Source organism: Pseudopodoces humilis, chromosome 14 (assembly GCF_049639895.1).
Source record: "Pseudopodoces humilis isolate 2021_Gansu_Grassland_sample_001 chromosome 14, ASM4963989v1, whole genome shotgun sequence".
In the NCBI taxonomy this organism is placed as follows: Eukaryota; Metazoa; Chordata; class Aves; order Passeriformes; family Paridae; genus Pseudopodoces; species Pseudopodoces humilis.
In genome coordinates, this window is record NC_142213.1 from 8,142,195 (window position 1) to 8,162,649 (window position 20,455).

At 42.3% G+C, this 20,455-nt stretch overlaps 1 protein-coding gene across 1 annotated transcript; it reads left to right on the top strand.

Moving 5' to 3' along the window:
- The first annotated feature begins 992 nt into the window (after positions 1 to 992).
- BBS2 (Bardet-Biedl syndrome 2) lies at positions 993 to 19,230 on the top strand. Its single transcript, XM_005526318.3, has 17 exons — positions 993 to 1,217; positions 2,559 to 2,786; positions 3,166 to 3,291; positions 3,566 to 3,628; positions 6,088 to 6,165; positions 8,263 to 8,367; positions 9,238 to 9,324; positions 10,612 to 10,747; positions 12,616 to 12,755; positions 13,530 to 13,674; positions 14,247 to 14,418; positions 15,467 to 15,596; positions 16,197 to 16,328; positions 16,747 to 16,884; positions 17,325 to 17,437; positions 18,007 to 18,155; positions 18,806 to 19,230. The coding sequence occupies exons 1-17, from the start codon at positions 1,098 to 1,100 to the stop codon at positions 18,910 to 18,912; spliced, it is 2,169 nt and encodes a 722-aa protein (XP_005526375.3). The 5' UTR covers positions 993 to 1,097; the 3' UTR covers positions 18,913 to 19,230.
- Positions 19,231 to 20,455: the final 1,225 nt, after the last annotated feature.

The following is a 20,455-nucleotide window of genomic DNA, read 5'->3' on the forward strand; positions in this document are numbered from 1 at the left end:
TGCAGGGAGACCCATGAGGGTCTGTATACCAAAATCAGGATGGGGACCAGCATCAGTGTTTACACTGTGGCTCCGTGAGGATTTGCCCTCTGTTCTCCTCATCTCCAACCTCCTCCCAGTGCCCCCGTGGCTGGATTCTGTAGGATCCAGCGCATAATCCCACAAAGCAGCAATAATGGTGTTCTGAGGCTGTGCTTTTGGCTTCACAGGACATTGTAACTCTGGGTTGGGTTTTACTGGCTCGGAGATCTCTCAGTTGGGGATACTCCTGGCAAGGTGTGAGTAAGGGTGTGTATGGCAGCCAGCAGGCAGCAAAGGGTGAGGTGAAGGTGCTGGGGATTGGGAGGGGACATCCTTTGGCCCCAGCTGGGTGCTGACCCTGCAGAGAATCTGGGACTGAGATGGCAATGTGGGTGTTGGAAGCCACTGCAGCTGCCCAGGGGGGCAATTGCCTCTATCCTCCTGTTCCCGGTTGCCCCCCACTACCTCCAGATACTCCCCCAGTTTTCCTGACCTCTACAAATGTCTCCCTTAGTTCGACACCTCCAACTGCCCCCTGCATCCCAAGCTGCCTCTCAGCTCTTCTGACCTCTGCACTTGCCCTCCCAGCCCCCTAATCCCACACCCCCAGCTCTCCCAGATGCACCCTAACATCTCCTGCCTCCCCGTATCTCTGTGACTGCCCCCGACCTCCTCCATCCTACACTTCACTTGGCCCCAGCTGCCCTGACTTTGTAACTGCCCGCAGTCCTACCCCATCTCCCCCACCTGCCTCCCCCCTACTTCACCAACTGCTCCTCCGCTCCCATCTCCCCCCGTTGTCCCCGGTCTCCCCCACTCTCCCCGGTCCCATCTCCCCCGTTGTCCCCGATCCCCCCCCATTGCCCCCCACTGTCCCCGGCCCCCCTCAGCTCATCCCCGCCCCGGCCCCACAGCGCCCCCCCGCGGCCGCCCCTCAGGCCGCGCCCCTCCCGCTGACGCGGCGCCTGCGCGCAAGCGGTGCCGGTGCCGGTGGATCCGCGTCCGCCGCGGCTCCGCGGCCCGGCCAGGCCCGGCTTCTCCCGGCGTGCCCCGCCCCGCCCCGCGGCCCCTCGCCCATGATGTTGGTGCCCGTGTTCACGCTGAAGCTCAACCACAAGATCCTGCCCCGCATGGTGGCGCTGGGCCGGTACGACGGGACGCACCCCTGCCTGGCGGGCGCCACGCAGGCGGGCAAGGTAACGGGGCAGGAGCAGCCTCGGCGGCTACGGCGCGGCCTGGCGCGGCCGAGCAGCCCCGGCGGGCGCCGCGGAAACCGCGCTGAACCCCGCCAGCTCCAGGGGGTGAGCCAGGCTGAGCTGAGCCGGGAGCTGGGGGCTGGTGCCCTTCGTCCTCCGCAGGCCCCCGGCCCAGGCACCCGAGCGGCGTGCGGGCACGGGGACGCGATGTTCGAAGCCTCGCTGTGCTGCAGCAGGGAGCTTGCAAACATTAACAGCTGGGGACGAGGTCGAGCAGTAGCAGACGTGCCCAAAGAGGCTCTGGAGTCTCCAGCCCTGGGGAGATTCAAAAGCTGTCTAGACAATCTGGAGTAACATGCTCTGGGAGACCCTGTTGGAGCAGGAGGTTGAATTGGGTGACTTTTGTGGCTTCTTCCAGCCTGAATTACTTTACAAACCCAAGTCGCTGAGGAAACTCACGTTTTCTAGCAGAAAACGGGATTTTTTTTGAAGCCTCGGGTTTTATCATACAGTTCTCAGAGCAGTGAGTCTTGGCACTGTTACAAACCAAGCTCTGTGCTGATAACGGGGCTGAGGTTTCTGTGGCTGATGTACAAACAGTCTGATGGGAAGAGAGAGCATCCTGTGTACTCTGAGTTAGAAACATAAACAAAACAGGATTAAGTGCAACCTGACTAATAAAGCATAGGTTGAAGCATAAACCCACAGAGGCACTTAGGTTGTAAATACAAGCAGGGTTTGTCTGTGATGTTTCCCAGCATTATTCATTTTATTTTGGCACTTTCAGGAACAGCACAGAGCAAGGGCTTGTCTGAGGGACAGACTGCACAGCCAAAAAGCAAACTGTTGAACTGACTTAGCTCCAGGCAGTTACAGTGACTGAGCATTGGTCAGAGAGAGTAAAACCATATTTATTTTTCATCCTTTTAAAACTAACCATGTTCACCTACAGATGGAGGTTACAGATATGTACCAGGTAAATTGTCCTAAATGGGGTGTTTTGCAAATACTGCTACCAACTGGAGGTAATTTGTTTAATTTGTTGTTGCTCCCTTTGGTTTCCTATTTTTGCCTTACTTTGAAGACTTGTCAGTTGTCATTTTCAGAAACAAACAAAACAATGATGTTGCAACTCCACTGGTCAGAGCACTGTTTTTTCTGCCATTTCCCTTTTTCTAGTATAGTTTAAAGAATAACTTTGAGAAATACTGTTGTCAGTAAAAACCCCAGTCTTTTGTCCTCATTTAGGTTCCCCATCTCAGTTATTATGCAAACAATAGTCTTTAGTGTTTGTATACAGATACATGTGTTGTATTAATATTTATATCTTTGTTTCTACAGGTTTTTATTCACAATCCTCATGCCCGAGGACAGAGAACATATACAAACCGAATGGTGCAAAGTAACCAAGATTCAGACATTTCTCTTCTGAACATTAATCAAGGGATCACTTGTCTGACTTCGGGGATGCTGAACCCTCAGCTGGGTTATGATTGTCTTCTGGTTGGAACACAGACTAATTTATTGGCTTACGATGTGTATAACAACTCAGATTTGTTTTACAGAGAGGCAAGTTGATTTAACTGTCTGCTTTTTTTAGTATCTCCATCATTTTCTGTTTCTTTGAATTGTAAAGATTACAGCTTTCACATTACTTTGTCAATTATGTGTCTGTGCTATACATTATTCCTACTGCTATATTCAGAATATTTGTCTGTAGAATATCTGCAGTATTTCAAAATTAATACGTGAAAATTTACTCACACACATACAGATATACATTGCATTCATATGTCACATTGCCTAGCAAGACCAAATTAAAAAAAAATTATAGGCATTCAGAGCTCAGCTAAACTGACAGTGATAATGTTGGAAGCTCTCTTCTTCATTTGTGTGCTCTGATGTATTCTTGTTTGCTGTTTCTTTTTCCTTTAATGCCTCTCTGTAGGTTTCAGATGGAGCCAATGCAATAGTTCTGGGAAAGCTGGGAGATATTTCACCCCCACTTGCTATTATTGGTGGAAACTGTGCCCTGCAGGGCTTTGATTATGAAGGAAATGACCGTTTCTGGACAGTAAGGACACTCATAATAGTTTTGGTGTTAATAGAAGATTCTTTCAATGGCCCTAAATCATCTTTATTTTTTTTAATATGATAGCTATTAATTTAGCTGTTGATTGTTCTTAATTTATCTCAGGCCTTAAACTGTATTTTGGATATGTATTCAGTGCACTCAGATGTTGCTTTAACACTGGTTGTGTCAATTGTTCTGTTACAGTTGAGATAATAAAAATAATTCAGCTTCTGACAGCTATGACCATCACTGAGTACTGTCCTTCTCCTTGCAGGTTACTGGAGACAATGTTCGTTCGCTAGCACTGTGTGACTTTGATGATGATGGGAAAACTGAGGTTTGTAACCATTTACACATGAATTCAGCTGTTCTTGTGGTCTTGTAGTGAAATGATAATTTAAAAAACCTCAGCTTATCAAGTACAACTGACTTACATCACCAGTTAATGTTTCTCATTTTTCTTTACGCCAGGAGCAATACAATGAAATGCCTGTGATCATCGGTTGGCAAGGCGTCTGTTTCAGTGGTATTTCTTGAATATGGTTATGAACTCTTTTAAATTTCAGAGAAACAACTTGCAAGCTTACGTATAAAAGTGAACTTATAAAAAGCTATTCTTTTGAAAAGCTTCACTTACACTTGCTAACATTGAGAAATGTCTTCATATCCAGCCCTTCTGTTTCCTTATAGTGACATGTGGAAATGAAATACTCTTTGTTTGCTGATCTAAAATGACAATAATTTGTAACACACATCTTGCTGATAATGATGTGAGACAAACAGTAGGAAACAGCTGCCATTCTAATCATGCAGGCTGCAAGAGAAGGGTGAAATTGTGAATTTGTGTGGCATTCTCTTTTGGAAATGTTTCTTCATCCCAAATGAGCAACTGTGCTTCTAAATATGAATCTTTAAGAAGAGTAATGGCTTCCTAGTATACATCAGATGCAAATCAATATGAAGTTAAATCATTATGCTAAAAATACTTACTTTTGTCATCTGTCTTAAGACTTTAAACATATTACTTGAGCTTCTTCATTTAGTTTCTGAAAAATCCTTGTTTGGAATATCCAGTTGTGATGTGTAAAGGGCCTGAACAGTTTTCATGTGTTTTTTTGTAAGCACTAAACTGACACAGACCCTGCTTGATTGGGATCTTCAGGAAGTGGAGTGGTTCAGGTTTTCAAATCAATTTCTGCACAGCTCCTCTTTGTATTTTTTTAATGTGCTGGGAGGTGTTTATAGAAATTCGAGACAGTGTGTAAGAATTCAGAAACCAGGAAACTGATCTATAGTACTAATTGCAAATAGTTTGCACTTGTGCTTTTAAGTGGGTTTTGCTATATTTTTCTGCTATATTCTCCATGGTTGCTGTAATCTGGTGCTACTTTGAGCTGAGTCGAGCTGGATACAATATCCGACTAACTTGCTGGGCCAGTTACCCCAGCTTGCATTTACTGAGATGTTTCCAGGGTTCTTTTTGATTTTTGATCTTAATTTTCTAGGTGATTTTAAAGGGTCTTTACTTATTTATTTACCTTTATTTGTGGCTTTTGTGAAACTGCCTCTGGTTTAAAACTGAAGTTCTGAGAAAATGCACAGAAGCAGCTTCCTAAATTATCACTTTGTGTCTTACCTGGTAAATTACTGTGTTAGCTTAATTTCTGTTCTTTCTTCCCCAGTAAGAACATGTTGACATTTAAAATTGACTGCTTTTGAAATTGTATGAATATACTTTTAGTAGCTAACAGAGCTAACTTGTCACTGCCTTCCTTAGGATTTTTAGATTGATGGTTACTTTCTGCCATCTTGCAAAAGACTTGTGGGGCAGAACTTTGACTTTCTCTTTCAAATTTCTGTCCAGTGGAATGAAAGTCAATGAGGTGGATGTGGTGAATCAAACTAATAAAAAAAAATCTAGACACCTCTGGAAAATAAAGCATCACCATAATTGTTTCAAGATTGTATACTTTTATCTGGTTGCCTTTTGCTGGTGGTTGCAACTTGGTCAAGAAATCTGTGCTTCTTAAATATGTTAATTGTTGCAAATTATTTCAGTAGCTGCAGTAGACTTAGCTTGGTGTGATTTAGGTTGACATAATCTGAAGCATCTTTACTTCAGAAGAAAAAAACCTTTAATATTTTTAAAAATCCAACCTTGTTATGGATTTGTATCTCTTGCTAGGTAAAGATGAAAGGCTCATGGGTTTCAGTGGGAAAAAGTATTAACAGGTTTTAGACTTTGATTTGTAATTCTGTTTGTCATTGATTTGATGGATGACTGTATGGACAAAGCACTGAGCAGATCTTTTTCTTGGTTTCTCAATTTGCGAAAGAGAACCTGACAATTATCACCATCTTCGTTACGAAATTTTCCACTGGGCTCCTTTCCAGTTAATGCCTTCTACTGGTGAACTAGGAAACAGGAAAAGAACTAAAATGTAGGAAATACTAAGGAGTGAGGATGCAGAGGATCCAATTCAATGCCTGTTGATATAGTAATTTACATCAAGATAAAGGCGATTTTATTCCTACTTTGCAGTAGTGGCAGCCACCACTTAGGTTGAAGGAGCAGAGATGGTTGATACTTGAATTCATTTGGTTTTGTTTGTTTGTTTTTCTTAGTTTTTTCCGTGCAACACTGGCAACATTCTTCAGTGCAACACTGGCAACATTTCATAGATCTGTTAAAAGCTCTTCATTGCTGGACTTGAAATATTCATGTGTCCTCTGGATCCTGGTGCTTGCTTCCTTAGCTTGAATAATTATTTTTAAGGAACACTATTTTTTTTTCAGCTTCTTGTTGGCTCTGAAGATTTTGACATCCGCGTGTTTAAAGAGGATGAGATTGTGGCAGAAATGTCAGAGACAGAGGTAAATTATTTCTGGCTAATGTTTATTATAGTTGCTGACAGAGCTGTAAGTGTTGTGTACTCTAAAGCTACTCTGGTTCAGATTTATTGTGTAGTTAAGTACTTACTTAACTATTTGGCACAGTATCTGTTCTGCTAGAACTGCAGAAATTAGAGTTTAATAATGTCTTTCATTATGCAGGGGGCTTTTTGCTTTGTTTATTTACAAACCTTTCACCCCACTGAGAAAAGTGACTATTCTTGGCTGACAGGACACTGTGCAAGGGTAATTAAGGTTGCCAGGTTGTAGTTGAAGCTCCTAGTGTCCTCTGAGTAAAAGGATGTCTTCTACAGTTTTCCTCAAATGTTTTTGATGCAATCATGATGGTGTAACTTGTCCCTGTGTGTATATCCAGACAGTGCATGGCAGGGTAGAAAGGGGATTCCCAGGCAGAACTGGAAGATTATATTGCAATTGGAGTTACACACTGGCTATATGAAAAGAGCTATGGTGACTAAAGTAAGGTATGGGGCAAATATGTTTATAGAGGGATAAATAGAAGGTGTAGGTGTTTAGCTTAGGAATGGAAAGAAGATGCCCACAAATTTTTTTTTTTTAGGAAGGGAGTAAAATATCCTTATCACTGCATTTAGAAGTGTTCTCAATCTTTTCACGGACCCAAGGCAGAGTAAGGTCACAGACTTTTGTCCTTAAAGATCTGAGGCCTCCCCGCTGCCCAAGATGGGACTAAAAGGCTTAGCTAATAAACCACTTACGAAGAGCTATAAAAGACAAAGCCAGCAGGCACTCTTCTGGAAAAGGAGGTTGTTGCTATCACTACAGTTAGAACTGGGCCTATAATATGTCCTGCTCTCTCTGCAGTGGCTAGTCTGGTCATTAGATATTTCTAGTTAAAGGGATGCTAAAGGTTTGTCACTCTCAAATATGATCTATTTCCAGATCCTCAGTGGAATTGTTTTATATTCATACCTGCAGTCATAGGAGGCCTGTTACAATTTTACTGTTCTAATATAAAAGGACACAGCTGAACCTAAACCTTCCTTTTTAGGAAGATAAATTCAAGGAGCAGTGTTTTTGTACATTGTTTGGTTTGGAAAACTTGGATAGTTTTCATTTTCTGTGTTTAATCACTTATTCTGGTGAAGCTGAGCTGTTATTGTTACCTTTCAGTTTCTGACTGTTGCTGTGCTCTTCTGTCCGTACTAGGTACTTCTAATTTAGTTTGATACTTAGGAAAGAATCTTCAGAAGATTGTGGAGGAAAGGATAGAGGGTTTGGGAACAGTTTTGTGGTAAAACATCCAAGGAGCACAGTCAGATGAGTTTAAATAAGAAGTTGGGGAAGAATTTAATTGAAGGAAGTCTCCTGTGCTACATTGTACAGAAGACCAGACAGATTATTGCAATTGTTCCTCCTGACATTAAAATCTTGAGTCTCAGTGTGTGGAAAAACCTGCATTTCTGAGCCCTGAGAACCTTAGCTCAATGAGGAATGGGTCTTAAAAGGGGTGAGAAGCAGGCCAAGTTATGACTCTCAGGTCTTTCCCCAGAGCTAATTCAGGTAGGACACCTGGCCTGGTGTTCCAGTTGTGTTCCAAAGAAACCCAACTGTGGGAGTTTTTAATTTTTATTTCACTGGTAAGATTTTCTACCAATAGTATCTCCAGGGCTTTCCTAACCCAGGCAAGTTGAACCTTTGTCATCATCAGCTCCGTAAGCTTAGGGAATATTGTGTGTAGTTTCTCAATGATTGTATGTTAGCACTGATGACCACAGGAATCCTATGAGCAGTAGTTTTGCTTCCTGTGGTAGGAAATAGTTGGTCAAAGTATACAGTTTGAGGGCAGTTCTGCAATCCTTGCTGAAGTGTGTCCTAACACTGGCAGCAAAGCTTGTGTGAGGAAATCCTGCAAGGTCTTCAGTGATTTCAGACTCATTCTTAAAAGTAGTTATTTCAGTATTCAATGCTTCCTACAACAGACTTACCATTTAAGAAATGTAGGATTCATATGATGAATTTTCTATGACCTGTTCCCTGCTATTGAAGTTACCCAAGTTCTCACTCCTGTATCCTCTGTCTCCCTCCTTTCCCCACCAGACTGTCACTGCACTTAGCCCCATGTACAGCAGTCGCTTTGGCTACGCTCTTGCCAATGGCACCGTCGGAGTTTACAACAAGACAGCACGCTACTGGAGGATTAAGGTTAGTCCATTGTTGGAGTATCATCATTGGAAGCTTGAAGACTGCCAGGAGACTTGGTATCTAATTTCAGGTCATTCTGATGTTACCCTTAGGTGAACTTTGCTGAGCACAGAACTTAAGGTAATTTTGTTCTTACAAAATCTACCTGTTGTTATACATTCGTATAAAATACCAGGTTGGTTCCTGTAGTACTTTTGGGCTGTTGGTGGTGGTTTAAACAATGGGGATACAACCATACAGCTAGGGATTCTTCAGCTTAACAAGAGACATTTGAGTTCATGTTAGAAAATCCTCTGGTTGAATCAATAAACTGTTTTTCAGAAATTTAAATCTTGCATTGTCTGTGTTTAAGGTTATTTTTTTCTCATCAGTAGCAATTTCCTGCTGCAGCAAATCAGTTTGGCAAGAGCCTTTCCTGATGCTCATTTTAATATTCTTAATATAATACAGAATAGTATATTGGATAGGAATAAGAAGATTCCTCAAGAGGTGGCAGGAAGAGACTCGTGTTTGTCCTCAGTAGTCTTAATTTTATGACAGTGTTGAGGCCCTGATACTTTTTTTCCTAGAGGATTTGGTTTTTTACACTTTGTTTTTGTGAGTTCTCATAATTTGCTTGGATGGAAGTGTATTCAAGGGAACAATCAGGTCCTTTGAAAGCAGTATACTAGATTAGTAGTGCAAGGGCTAAGATGTCACATGTGTCTGTGACCTTAGAAATAGTAATGCTCAAACTTCCTGTTAAGAGGCATAGTTACATTCCTTCCTGTACTCTCTGTAGTCTCATAGTCCAGTGTTTTGCAAGTGGCAAGCATGTGAAGTTTAGAGAACATATCTGAGCTTAATTTGTTCTTTCTTTTCTGCCCTCAGTCAAAAAACCAAGCAATGAGCATACATGCGTTTGACCTGAACTCTGATGGAGTGTGTGAGTTGATCACTGGCTGGTCTAATGGGAAGGTGAGTTTATATAGGGGGAAAATGAGGAGCTGCAGATATGGGGGCTGTGTTTAAACAAGGCTGTTATCTGAAGAACAAAAACTGAAAAATGAAAAAGACTTAGAAACCTAAGCACTGCAGATCTATTACAATGAACCTAGTTTGGCTAGTGAGTCCTGTGCCAAGTGCTTGATCAGAGAAAAGCTGCTTCCCCTGCTTAGCTCAGTCAATTGCTAAGGTGTGGCAAGTTGTTTCCATGGCAGCAGAGACCATATGCCACATCCTAGAGTTCTTGAGTGTGTCTATTCAGGTGTGTCTTGAGGACACGCTAATAAATCTCTGCCATGTATTCTGAATGTTCCCAAACTACAGGGAAGACAAAGCAGTTATGTAACAGGAGAGCAGCGTCAGTCTTGACTGTGGCAGGATTAATCAAGCATTATTTCATTTTATGTAGAGGCATTCTGTACAGTTCAGTTTTAGTCTTTCAAGCCTCTTCCTTGGTATTCCCCTTTGCCAGAAATGACTATTTTAACTGCCACATCTCTCCTGGATGCAGCTTGCCAGGTTTTTCTGTAAAGCTGTGCTTTTTTCTTCACACCTCTTATTACTCTCATTAGCCTGCGGCACTTTAATAAATTCATATCAAGCTGGCAGTCTGGAGCCCAGATGTGTTGTAACTCACATTGGATTAGATGCGTAACATTTTTACAGAGAGAACCTCTCCTTGCTTTGCTCCTGTTCTTTTCCACTGGTCTCTACCCAATTTGTTGGTCTGAAACAGTCCATAGCTCCTAGAAAGAGTAATGCTGTGACCTGTGCTTTGGAAAATACACAGTGCATGGAACTGAGCCCACCTCACCCTTCTTATCGAATGAAAGATAATGGAAAGTTGTGGTATTTGTGTATAAAAATAATTCACCACACAAGGATTGCAGCTGAGAGGAGAGGTTGTAAATACTGCATTAAAATTATTTCTGGTTTAGTCTCATCATTGCTGCATCGTATGTGCATAACCTTTCCAGTGCAGACTTGCAGTCCCTTTTATTTCCTTCCTTTTTTAGTTTTGCAACTTAGGGAAGCATTTCTGAAGAGAAGTTCCTTCTACCTCCTTCTAGAGTCTGCCTAGAGGTCATTTCTTAATAGTACTTTTTTCATGTGTAGTGTTTGGATGAGCAGAGCAGCAACTTCACCTGCAGTTCTGTGAGCAGAGCTGGCTTTCAGTTAACAGCTCAGAGTATGGCATGACATGTGTTTTGGAGTTGACTTTTCTCTTCTGCTGAGACTTGGAACTATTTTTTGTTCCAGGTTGATGCACGCAGTGACCGGACTGGGGAGGTCATCTTTAAGGACAACTTTGCTTCGTCGATTGCAGGACTGGTGGAAGGGGATTACAGAATGGATGGGAGCACCCAGTTAATCTGCTGCTCAATTGATGGTGAAGGTAAAGGCATTTTCAGGATATTAATGTAATACACAGCAATATCAGGCACATCACATTATCTCAGATTAGCTAAACATCGTTTTGGTTCCAACGTTTTGTGTGCCAAATTTCCTTTGCTTTATGTGCAGCTAAGGGAATTTTGAGTTATGCTATCTGCAAACAGGATTTTGAATATTGTCTTCTTTGTGAGAATCAGCACATTTCATTATGATCCAAGAAACCATCAAAATTCATTTGTCTAATGGAAGAAACCCCATCCTAATGCAAAGATAATGATATTCAGTACAGACTCTGATTCTTCAGGCTACATTATAATAGATGAATGTATAGGAAATCTTTGTTTTCTATTTTTAATTCTTTGGCCGCTTTACAGTAGGTAAAGCTGTTTAAAGAACTAAGGGTGTGTGTGTTTTGGTTTTCTTCTGCAGATGAAGAGTTTTTATATTAGAAATTTTAGATGTTAACAGTGCTTTGTTTCCTGGAAAATGCTATCCTGAGCCTGGAGAAGTGGTGGATTTATCCACCATGCATTCAAGAAGTCAGGCCTCGTTATTGTGAGTGGAAATAAATATGATCACAGATGATTTAAATAAGCTCAGTATGAATTTACAGGGATGGCTCCAGGAAAGACACTGGTGTGATTATCCGACTCCTTGGCGTCAGTGGCCTGAGACAAGCAGGTCTGGCACAACCCATTTGAAACAAAAGCCTGTCTTTGTTAAATAGCAGAGTGTTTTGCTGTCTGTCTTAATCACAGGCTGTTGGGATTTGGTGCACTTGGGCTTCAGCTCTTAAAACTTTTTCCCAAGCTTATGGAAGGGGAGCATTGTAAGCAGTTCTGGAGAACCTTTTCCTAGCAGAGTTGTATAGGTTGGTATCACTGAACATGATCATCCTTTTCTGATGGGTCCATTATAAACAAGTTTTGGCATGATGGGGATCCCTTTAAGTCTTAGTAATTAGTGTGGCTGGGGTTATATAGACAATGTTATTAGAGTTCTATTTGGGACCAGCATCCTTTCATATGAGGTGTTCTCCTGTGTTGTAGTGGTTTTTGTCTTGCTCTCATTTTAAATGAATGATTCAGTCAGAAATAATAAAGTGTGTCCTTTCATCAGAGGACAGTGTGCAAGCTGAATGATTTCAAGTTCCATGCAACTTTTTACAGGACAGCAGTCATTTGCAGTCAGGTAGCATATTCTTCCCAGGTAAAAGATTTTTGTCCCTGGCTTTCATTGTCAGAGCTGTAATCAGGGCACACAGCCTTAGAGCAAAATGAAAGTTGTCTCATCACCTGTTCACAGGTCCTCTGTCCACAGAGAGAGATATTTCCCTAACTCTGTGCTTCACTGGACTACTGGGAAACAAGTCTTACCCTTAGAAGTGAAATACCCCTTGGTTTGGGGAAAAAACTAATGTGGGTAAATCTTGTTTACTGGCTGATGAACAGTGGCTTACAGTCACTTCCAGACAGCAACAACTCCTCTGACCAGCTCTAGAAATCCAGGTACACATTTCATTAATTTTGCATAATTGTAAACTTGCCTAAGCACCTGAAAGAATGATTGCAGTGGGAATCCTCTTGGAAATGACTGGGTGCTGCACATGCCTGGTCAGGTGAGTACAGCTTAAAGTCAGCTTGGAAATTCACCTTTCTTTTTTTAAAAATGTACAGTTCTCTTGCCCCAGTCACGAAGAAAGGGAGAGCCTCTGTGGGTCTAAATCAATGCTCAGGTTTTCAGCTGAATAGTACTACCTGAAGATGGGAACTGCAGAAGTAGTACAGGGGAGTCATGTCACAGAAACTGAAGTTCTGGGCAGGCTGTTGAAGTCTTTGCTGAAATGGGCTATGTTTTGTTTTTGTACAGTCCGAGGCTATCTGCCAGGAGGTGAGGAAATGAAAGGGAACCTAATGGATACAAGTGCTGAGCAGGATCTTATCCGAGAACTTAGTCAAAAGAAACAAAATCTGCTGCTGGAACTGAAAAATTATGAGGAAAATGCAAAGGTACTGCTTGAAGAATGTGTAGGGCCAAAACACACCTTGGTACAAAACACTATTGGTATAAATCCAGAGTAATCTGGGAAGTGGTTGTGGGGCAGACAAGTCAGAGCTGTAGCTTGTCAGGATGCAGTGAGTCTGCTGGGGGCTCAAGCCTCTGCATTTGGCTTGCTCCTTGTGCAAGTTCAGAACTTGCTTTTTGTATTTTAATAATGCTTTCTTTGCTTCCTCCTCTTGCCAGAGCACTTGTGTTTAGAGCTGGATTCCCTTCAGTCTTGTGTTTTAGCTTATGACTGAAAATTGTAGTTTTCAGTGCCATCTTGGGAGTCAGAGGGATTGTGTGAGAGGATCAGGTCACTGGGTGAGGTCTGGGAGTGCTGCCAAGATGTAGGAATCCCACTTGTGGCTTGATGGTGAGCGTTTCAAAAAACAGTCTTAGGAAAGAGCAAACTCATATTTGAACAGCAAATGACCACCATGGCAGAAGCTTGGAATTCTGTAAGATTGTGTTTAAAATTGACATGTGTTAAGTGTTTTTTGAGCAAGGGTTTGTATACAGAGGTCCCTCCATAGTGAAGCACTCAAACACATTGTAACCCAAGTGTCCCACAGCTCCATCCCTAATCCAGCCACCACTCATAGCTAATTGGAAGTGTCTGGGAATTGCTGTAACACGACCTTCTTCCAAAAGAAAAGAGAACTGACTTGTGCATATGTTTTCTAGGTTTTTGAAAGAAAATCTTGAGATTCTGATACTGAAGGGTGTGTGTTTTTTAACAGGCTGAATTGAACACTCAGTTGAAGGAAGCTGATGCACAGAGAGGTGTAATTCCAGCAAACACCCAACTCCAGACATCCCTCTCAGTTAATCTGGGCTCTGACAGCCAGTCTGCCCATGTGGAGTTGTGTATTTCCACCACAAATGGTGAGTGGTAACTTTCAACCATTGATATTCAATTAATGTAAAGTCATGCAAATTTTTAGTTATATTTAGCTGGTGATTTGAATGTCTCCCCTTTATTGTCTGTAACATCCCTTTTGTGGTTTCTTTCTTTTCACAGAGTTTTGAATTAAGCTGTGTTCCTTGGATGGGTCTTAGGGGAAAAGAGTTTGATGGAATTTGTTTCTTATTATGTGCTATTTTCTGAGGCAATTAACATTTAACTTGGCTGAAACCAGCCTTGGTGATCCCTGCAGCACTTGCATTGACTGTATACCCACTGCTGCATTAGTGAGGGTATTGCATGAATGCAGCTGCATCTCAGCTGGCTTTACATGCAAAACTGTAACTACCCCAAGACAGCAAATTCACCTTGCACCAGCCGTGCTAGGATGCAGTCAAATCCAGATGTGGTAGTCCTGGTCTCCTGGGATATTTTAACAATTCAGAGGAGGGATGTTGAAGGAGTTGAACATGCTTAATTCTGAAAACAGTGGCGGTTTGTTGCCAGAGGACAGCTTTTCATTTGGGAACTGCTTTTTCTTCCTGTTGCTAAGACACAATCATCCGTGCTGTGCTGATCTTTGCTGAGGGCATATTTGAAGGAGAGAGCCATGTGATCCACCCCAGTCTCCAGAACCTCTCAGGCTGCATTCGTGTTCCCCTTACTCCACCCAAAGATGTCCCTGTGGATTTGCACATCAAAGCCTTTGTGGGTTACCGAAACAGGTGAGTTTTTGTGGTGTGATCTCTGCCAGTCTCCAGAACTGTGGGACCAGGAAACAGCAATAATGTGGTTTCATGCTTGTCCCATGGGAAGTGCACCGTTAATTCCTGAGCACTTCATTTCTCTGTCTTACTGAAGGGAGAGCTGGGATGCTTTCTTAAAAACATGGATGGACCTGTGGCACTGAGTTATTTTCCACACAAAGTCTAAATGCTCTGGAATCACTGTGATCTGTTGTGTTCTGGCTCTGCCTTTAGGGAAGGAATGCACATTTGTCCAGATGTCTTACTGTGGGTGTGTGGAGGGAATCAAGAGATGAAGAGATTATCCTGTCATCCCCGAGGGGCTGGGTCCTAGATAGTGGCTGCTCTGGATGGAATACTTGAACACTTGGAGTACTTGAACACTCTGGAGCCACAGCTTTGTATTTCAATCTATGGAGTAACCCCGAATCCATTTGGCTTCAGGGCAAATAGAAAGTAACACAGGCTTGATTTCAAGATAACATTTTTCCAGTCTCCCATAGAAATATCTGTCCATAGAAAATAAAATGTCTCTCTATATACCCTTGAAAACAGATTTCTTCTTGTTCACATCTGCCAGAGCTATTGGTGCCTGAGGAGGCAGAATTCTTTCCCTGGACAGGGAGGCATATTTTGAGAGGTAGCCACCCACTGCAGAAGGACTATATGGGACTGAATTCCCTTTCTATTTTCTCTATTTGTCTTTATTATTGCTTTTAATAAGACTTCACTGAACTTGTAAAGAAAATACCCAATCATAAAGTTAAATTGTAAATGTATTAGCCTAGAGAGTATACTTCAGTGGAAGGATTATTGAAAATGACAGCAATGGGGAGGAATCATACAATCTCATGATAAGCCTGGAATTTCCAAGTTTCGGTGTTTCTTCCAGGGAAGCAGTCAGCAGCTGATTATGTAACTGAAAACTGTGGGTGTCAGTCCCCAGGTAAAAAAGAGCCAGGAAGCATTGCAATAGGTGAATCCTTGCTATGTTATTAACTCTGTTTTCCCATTGGGTTGCTTCCAGCACACAGTTCCACGTATTTGAGTTGACAAGACAGCTTCCCCGTTTTTCTATGTATGCCCTGAGCAGTCCAGACTTGGCCACAGAGCCCCTGAGCTTTGTTAACTGTACCATGAATGAGAGGCCACAAAGGGTGAGTTTCTGCTCTTCTTCCTGGTTTCAGTTCTTGCAAAGATGGAGAGTTTGCAATCAGCTTGAGATTTCCAATAGCAAAGGAAAAATTATGCAGTGAAGTGCCCTACTGGCCTTTGGAATCTGTGTATTTCAAGTCAACCCTGCTTTTTTCTGTCTTTAAAAGATGACTCAGTTGAGACATTCCAAGCATCAGGAATTCCTGCAGGAACTAAATGCTTGAGATCAGAAGGTGTTTCAGATACTATCTTGTTTGCTGTGTGCCTGCTGATAGCAGGAGACGTGTAGTGAGTGTTGAATTTTGTAAATGAGCAGAGAACAGGAAAAAGGCAGCACAGTGCTCAAGTAGTGGCTCAGTTTCATAGCAGTCTCTGATTGTTGGATTTGATTATTTTAGAAATATTCAGCTTTGGTTCAAGGATTCAACTGTCCTCATTCTAACAAGTTCATGACATGGGGTTATGGGATGGAATTTAGTGAATGAAATTTCTGAGGTACCCTGAACAGAGTATTCTAGTGCACATCACGTGCAGGGACATTGTGTGGTTCCTGAAGCTTTCTACACAAGGGATGGCTGATGCTCCTATTTTATTTTTGCAAGATCGTTATGTGGCTGAATCAGAGCTTCTTGCTGCCAGAGGATGCCGAGTTTCAGAGTGCTCCCTTTCAGGTTTGCTTCACTTCGCTTCGTAATGCAGGTCAGCTCTGCATCAAAATCAAGCCTGGTGGAGAGGTGAGTACCTCCCTGGATACCCCAGTGAAACCAGTATAATACTGCCAGTAGGAGGCAGTAAAAGTGAAGATGACTAAACAGGCAGAAAAAGTACTGCTTTTGGAAACTTCTGAGTCTGTTTACTGTCAGTGGGTAAAATTCCAGGGCCTGTTAGTGAAGTAAGATTCTTAGCCTGTGGATCTGGAGGAGGGAGAGAAATTACTTCCTCACAGAATGGTTTCAGGGAGCCATAATGTGAGGCACAAAGCTGCCTGTAACTTCAGTGGTCCTGTGTGCACAGATGCCTCTCTATTACAAACCTGAATAAAAGCCCCTTTGAAATCAGTGTCTTTTCGCCTACTGAGAGCTGTAGAGCTTGCCCATGCCTTCTTGATAAAAGGACCTGTTTTCAGCCTGGGCTTTCTTTCCTTTCTGACAGATTTCCATCAACACAGATGATATTGATCTAGCTGGTGACATTATCCAGTCAATGGCCTCTTTTCTGGCCATTGAAGATTTGCAGGTGGAAGCAGATTTTCCTGCATATTTTGAGGAGCTGCGGAAAGTGTTGGTGAAGGTGAGAAGGCTTTGGGCATTTCTAAGTAGGCAGATAAGCAGTCACTGGGGGTTATTTATGAGGGGATCTCTAAACTGCTTTATCTTTGTTGTGAAAATCAGCCCACAATGACTTGCTGTATATTCTGTGCGATACCCTCAACTTTCTGTCTATTTTTGTTCTGTAGAACAGGCCCTTGGTTCCCATCAGTTGGGTGTTTAGGATAAAGTAAATATATTGTCTGGGAGACTGAGCTCAGGGTTTGGGTCATCATGCTCATCCCTTCTGTGGGGGCCCTTCTGCTCCTGAAGTGGGGAGAGAGGGTAAGGAGAACAGTGTGAGGAATGCTGGTTGGTTAGGTTGGGATGTTATTTCCTACTGCACTGGGCTGAGGTTTAGCCTGAACTCTGTGTGCCCAGGGTGCCAAGGACACTTGCTCGTGACTTGTTTGCCTTGGACAGGTGGATGAGCACCATGCAGTGAATCAGAGGCTCACTGCTGACATGGCTGAACACTCCAACCTCATCCGCAGCATGCTGGTTCAGGCGGAAGATGCCCGGCTCCTGGGAGACATGTGAGCAATTGCTTCCTGATTTGTGTGTTCGGGGTTTAGAATGGTCAGTCTTCACTTTTCAGGCAGAAAAGAGCACAGAAAAACATAGGAGTGATGCAAGAGTTGCCTAGTTATGATTTTTGATGTAGAATTGTACCTTTGGCAGTCACACCATGAGCTCTCTTTGAACCTTGTCAGGTTCTTTAGGTTCTCTCAGGTCCCTTTATATATCTGTGGTGCGTGTACTCTTGAGAACACCATGAAAGAAATGTTAGGTTTTCACTCTGATTTGCTGTTTTCTGCTAATGCTGAGCTTTACTCTGAAGAGCAGCAGGGCAGTGGTACTTTCACTGGGAAAAGTGGTATCTCCACTTTGTCTTGCTGGATAACTAACTGCAAAAATAGACTATTCAGGTTTTTTTAGTAAAATAACCAACATGTCTAGACAACTCTGTTGTCTTCTAGCTGGCAGACGTGCAGGTGACTGTGGTAGCCAACACAAGCATATATTGCTACACCTTTATATTGACAAATCAGGAATGACTTTCTTGTCGTCAGAGCTGAAAATAACTGGATTGATTGTTCCCCAGGAAAAACATGAAGACACGGTACAGTGAGCTGTATGACCTGAACAGAGATTTAATAAATCAATACAAAATTCGTTGCAACAATCACACAGAGCTGTTGAATAATCTGAAAGCTGTGAATCAGGCAATCCAAAGGGCTGGGCGGTTACGTGGTAAGTCTGTGTTTTTGAAAGCAATGAGGAGTTTCAGACTGCCAGTGAGGCACATAAGATGTGTCCCAGAGGTCACCTGTGACTTCAGGTCGTTTTGGCCTGAAACTCAGTAGAAATAGTAGAAGCTTCATTCTTTAGTCATAGCCAATTATGTATGACAGTCAACTGCGAGTGTCCAGTATAATCTGGGATCACAATTCTAGAAAGAACAGTTTGAAATAGTTCCCAGATTTTTGAATAAGGCAGAAATTGATAGTTTTGTTGAACATACTACTTTAAAAATGTTTTTAGAATTACTTCAGTTCTTGGTTTATAATTCTGCTTTTAAAAAAAAGTAACTACTAATTTAAGCAGGACTGTTTTATTTGCATTATTAGTCATGTAGATCTTCAGGGTGGGAGGTACCTTTTTGTATGTTTATAGCATTCCCCTTCCAACAAGCTCTCATAAAACAGAGCTACAGGGGATTCTTCTTTAAAGAAAGGGTTTTATCTATGTACTAAAAAAAAGGTGGTGTTTCATCATGTGTTTCAAAAGTATTTGAAAGAAACCCCTAAATTTTCAAACAGGATCAAATAAGTATTTTTTCCAGTTTCTTACTCTGTAACTGAGTTTTTTTCCTTTTCTTTCCTTATTTTTTCTCTTTGCAGTTGGCAAACCTAAAACACAAGTGGTCAGTGCTTGTCGGGATGCAATAAGAAGCAACAACTTCAACACACTGTTCAGGATAATGCGTGTGGGAACAGCCTCCTCTTAGGGAGAGGAGCAGCAGCTGCACAGAGGCATGATTCCATGAACTGGGCAGATAATGGATGAGAAGCAGTTAATTCAGACCCCTACTCCACTGTAGGGTGAAGTAATTACAATGGTAGTGCTGTAGCTAAGTTGTCAGGTAAGAAATATTACACAGACCAAAGCTCCATGATGAGACCATCAGAGTTTAAGTGCAGATATGGTATTTATGCAAGACAGACATTCAAACAGTTATTTTTTATTACAGTAACTTATTTATGTATGTAAATATATTTTGTAGTTAAGACATTGATCTTTTCCATTAAAACATAGACTGGCTTGACTGATTTTGTTCTGATTTACTTGGGGAGATGTATACTGCTAAGTTTATTTGTTGAAAAAACCCAACCCAAATGACTTCTCTGGTTTCTGCTGTATAGTTCCTTTACACTTGAACTTCCTGTGCTGGAGAGTCCTGGGTTCTGCAGGGATGTGTGGCTCTCTAGGTAAAGTGCAGAGCAGTGCATGAAAACCACCAAAGGATAACGTCTTGCTGGCTCTTGAGCCAGAAGATTTTTGACAGGTATCCAGTTCCATGATCTGTGCAGGTTGAAAGTGGTCTGTTTCATATTCAGCAGTCTCCCCACACCTGGATTGCAGAAAGTTTTGCTTCCAGCTATTGGTTCTTTGCTACTGCTGGAAAAACTGCAGATATTGAGGTGGGCAAGGGTGCATTTCAGGAGCAACAAAAACAAACTACACACCCAAGCTTGGTGCATAATCATGAAGAGCTGGTAGTAATGGGATCAAAAGAAGAAGGTATTGGAAAATTACTTGTCTCCTGGCTCAAACCTGTTTAGTTGTGTGATCCTTAGAATTGGATTCAGTTGTTACAGTAAGGCTCTATCTCAGATCTAAAGGTATTTTAGAACCTTTGCCAAAGCAAATTTCTTTTGGAAGCTAAAAATAACCTGCAAAGGATGGAGGTTGGGCCCCAGTGTTCCTGCATCAGCATCACCCTTGCCACCATATGATTGTGTTTACAATGTGGGCAGGGAGGCGTTAAGTTCTTGGGTGGTTTCTTGGGGCTGTCAGGAGTCATATCCTCTAGCTGGTCTCTCTTATGAGCAACTACTGAATTAAAACCAGCAGCCCATCTTTGTTACAAAGCCACTGGTGAGTGTGGTGTGACCAGTTGAATGGGGAATGTAATTCTCACAATGTTTATCCCCAAAACTTGCCTCTTGCCACTGCCTTGACCTCTTCTGTATGGAGAACTATGCTCCTGAAAGCGCAGACCTGTGTCAGTTAGAATCTGCAGCAGGAGCTCATTTGAATCCCTTTAAGAAACTGGTTGTTAAGTCAAATCCAGCTGCTTGGTAGAAGGGTGGTGAGCCACCCATGCTGTTCTAAGCAAGTGAGCTCAGAGACTTGATTATGGAACAGTCTCCTGGCATAAGTTCTGGGCTTTCTGCCACTTGCTGTACCTGTTCCCACTGTTTCAAGCTCTTGTTCTTTATGTTCAAAATCCTAATGCTTGCTTGCTTACATTTATGTACTCCATTTAA

What these genes read in the sequence shown, in the direction of transcription:
- BBS2 (XM_005526318.3), top strand. Translation starts at nt 1,098, where the DNA reads ATGATGTTGGTGCCCGTGTTCACGCTGAAGCTCAACCACAAGATCCTG. An exon ending in GCGCCACGCAGGCGGGCAAG is followed by an intron (nt 1,218 to 2,558) that starts GTAACGGGGCAG and finishes TTGTTTCTACAG; the next exon opens with GTTTTTATTCACAATCCTCA. An exon ending in ATTATGAGGAAAATGCAAAG is followed by an intron (nt 12,756 to 13,529) that starts GTACTGCTTGAA and finishes GTTTTTTAACAG; the next exon opens with GCTGAATTGAACACTCAGTT.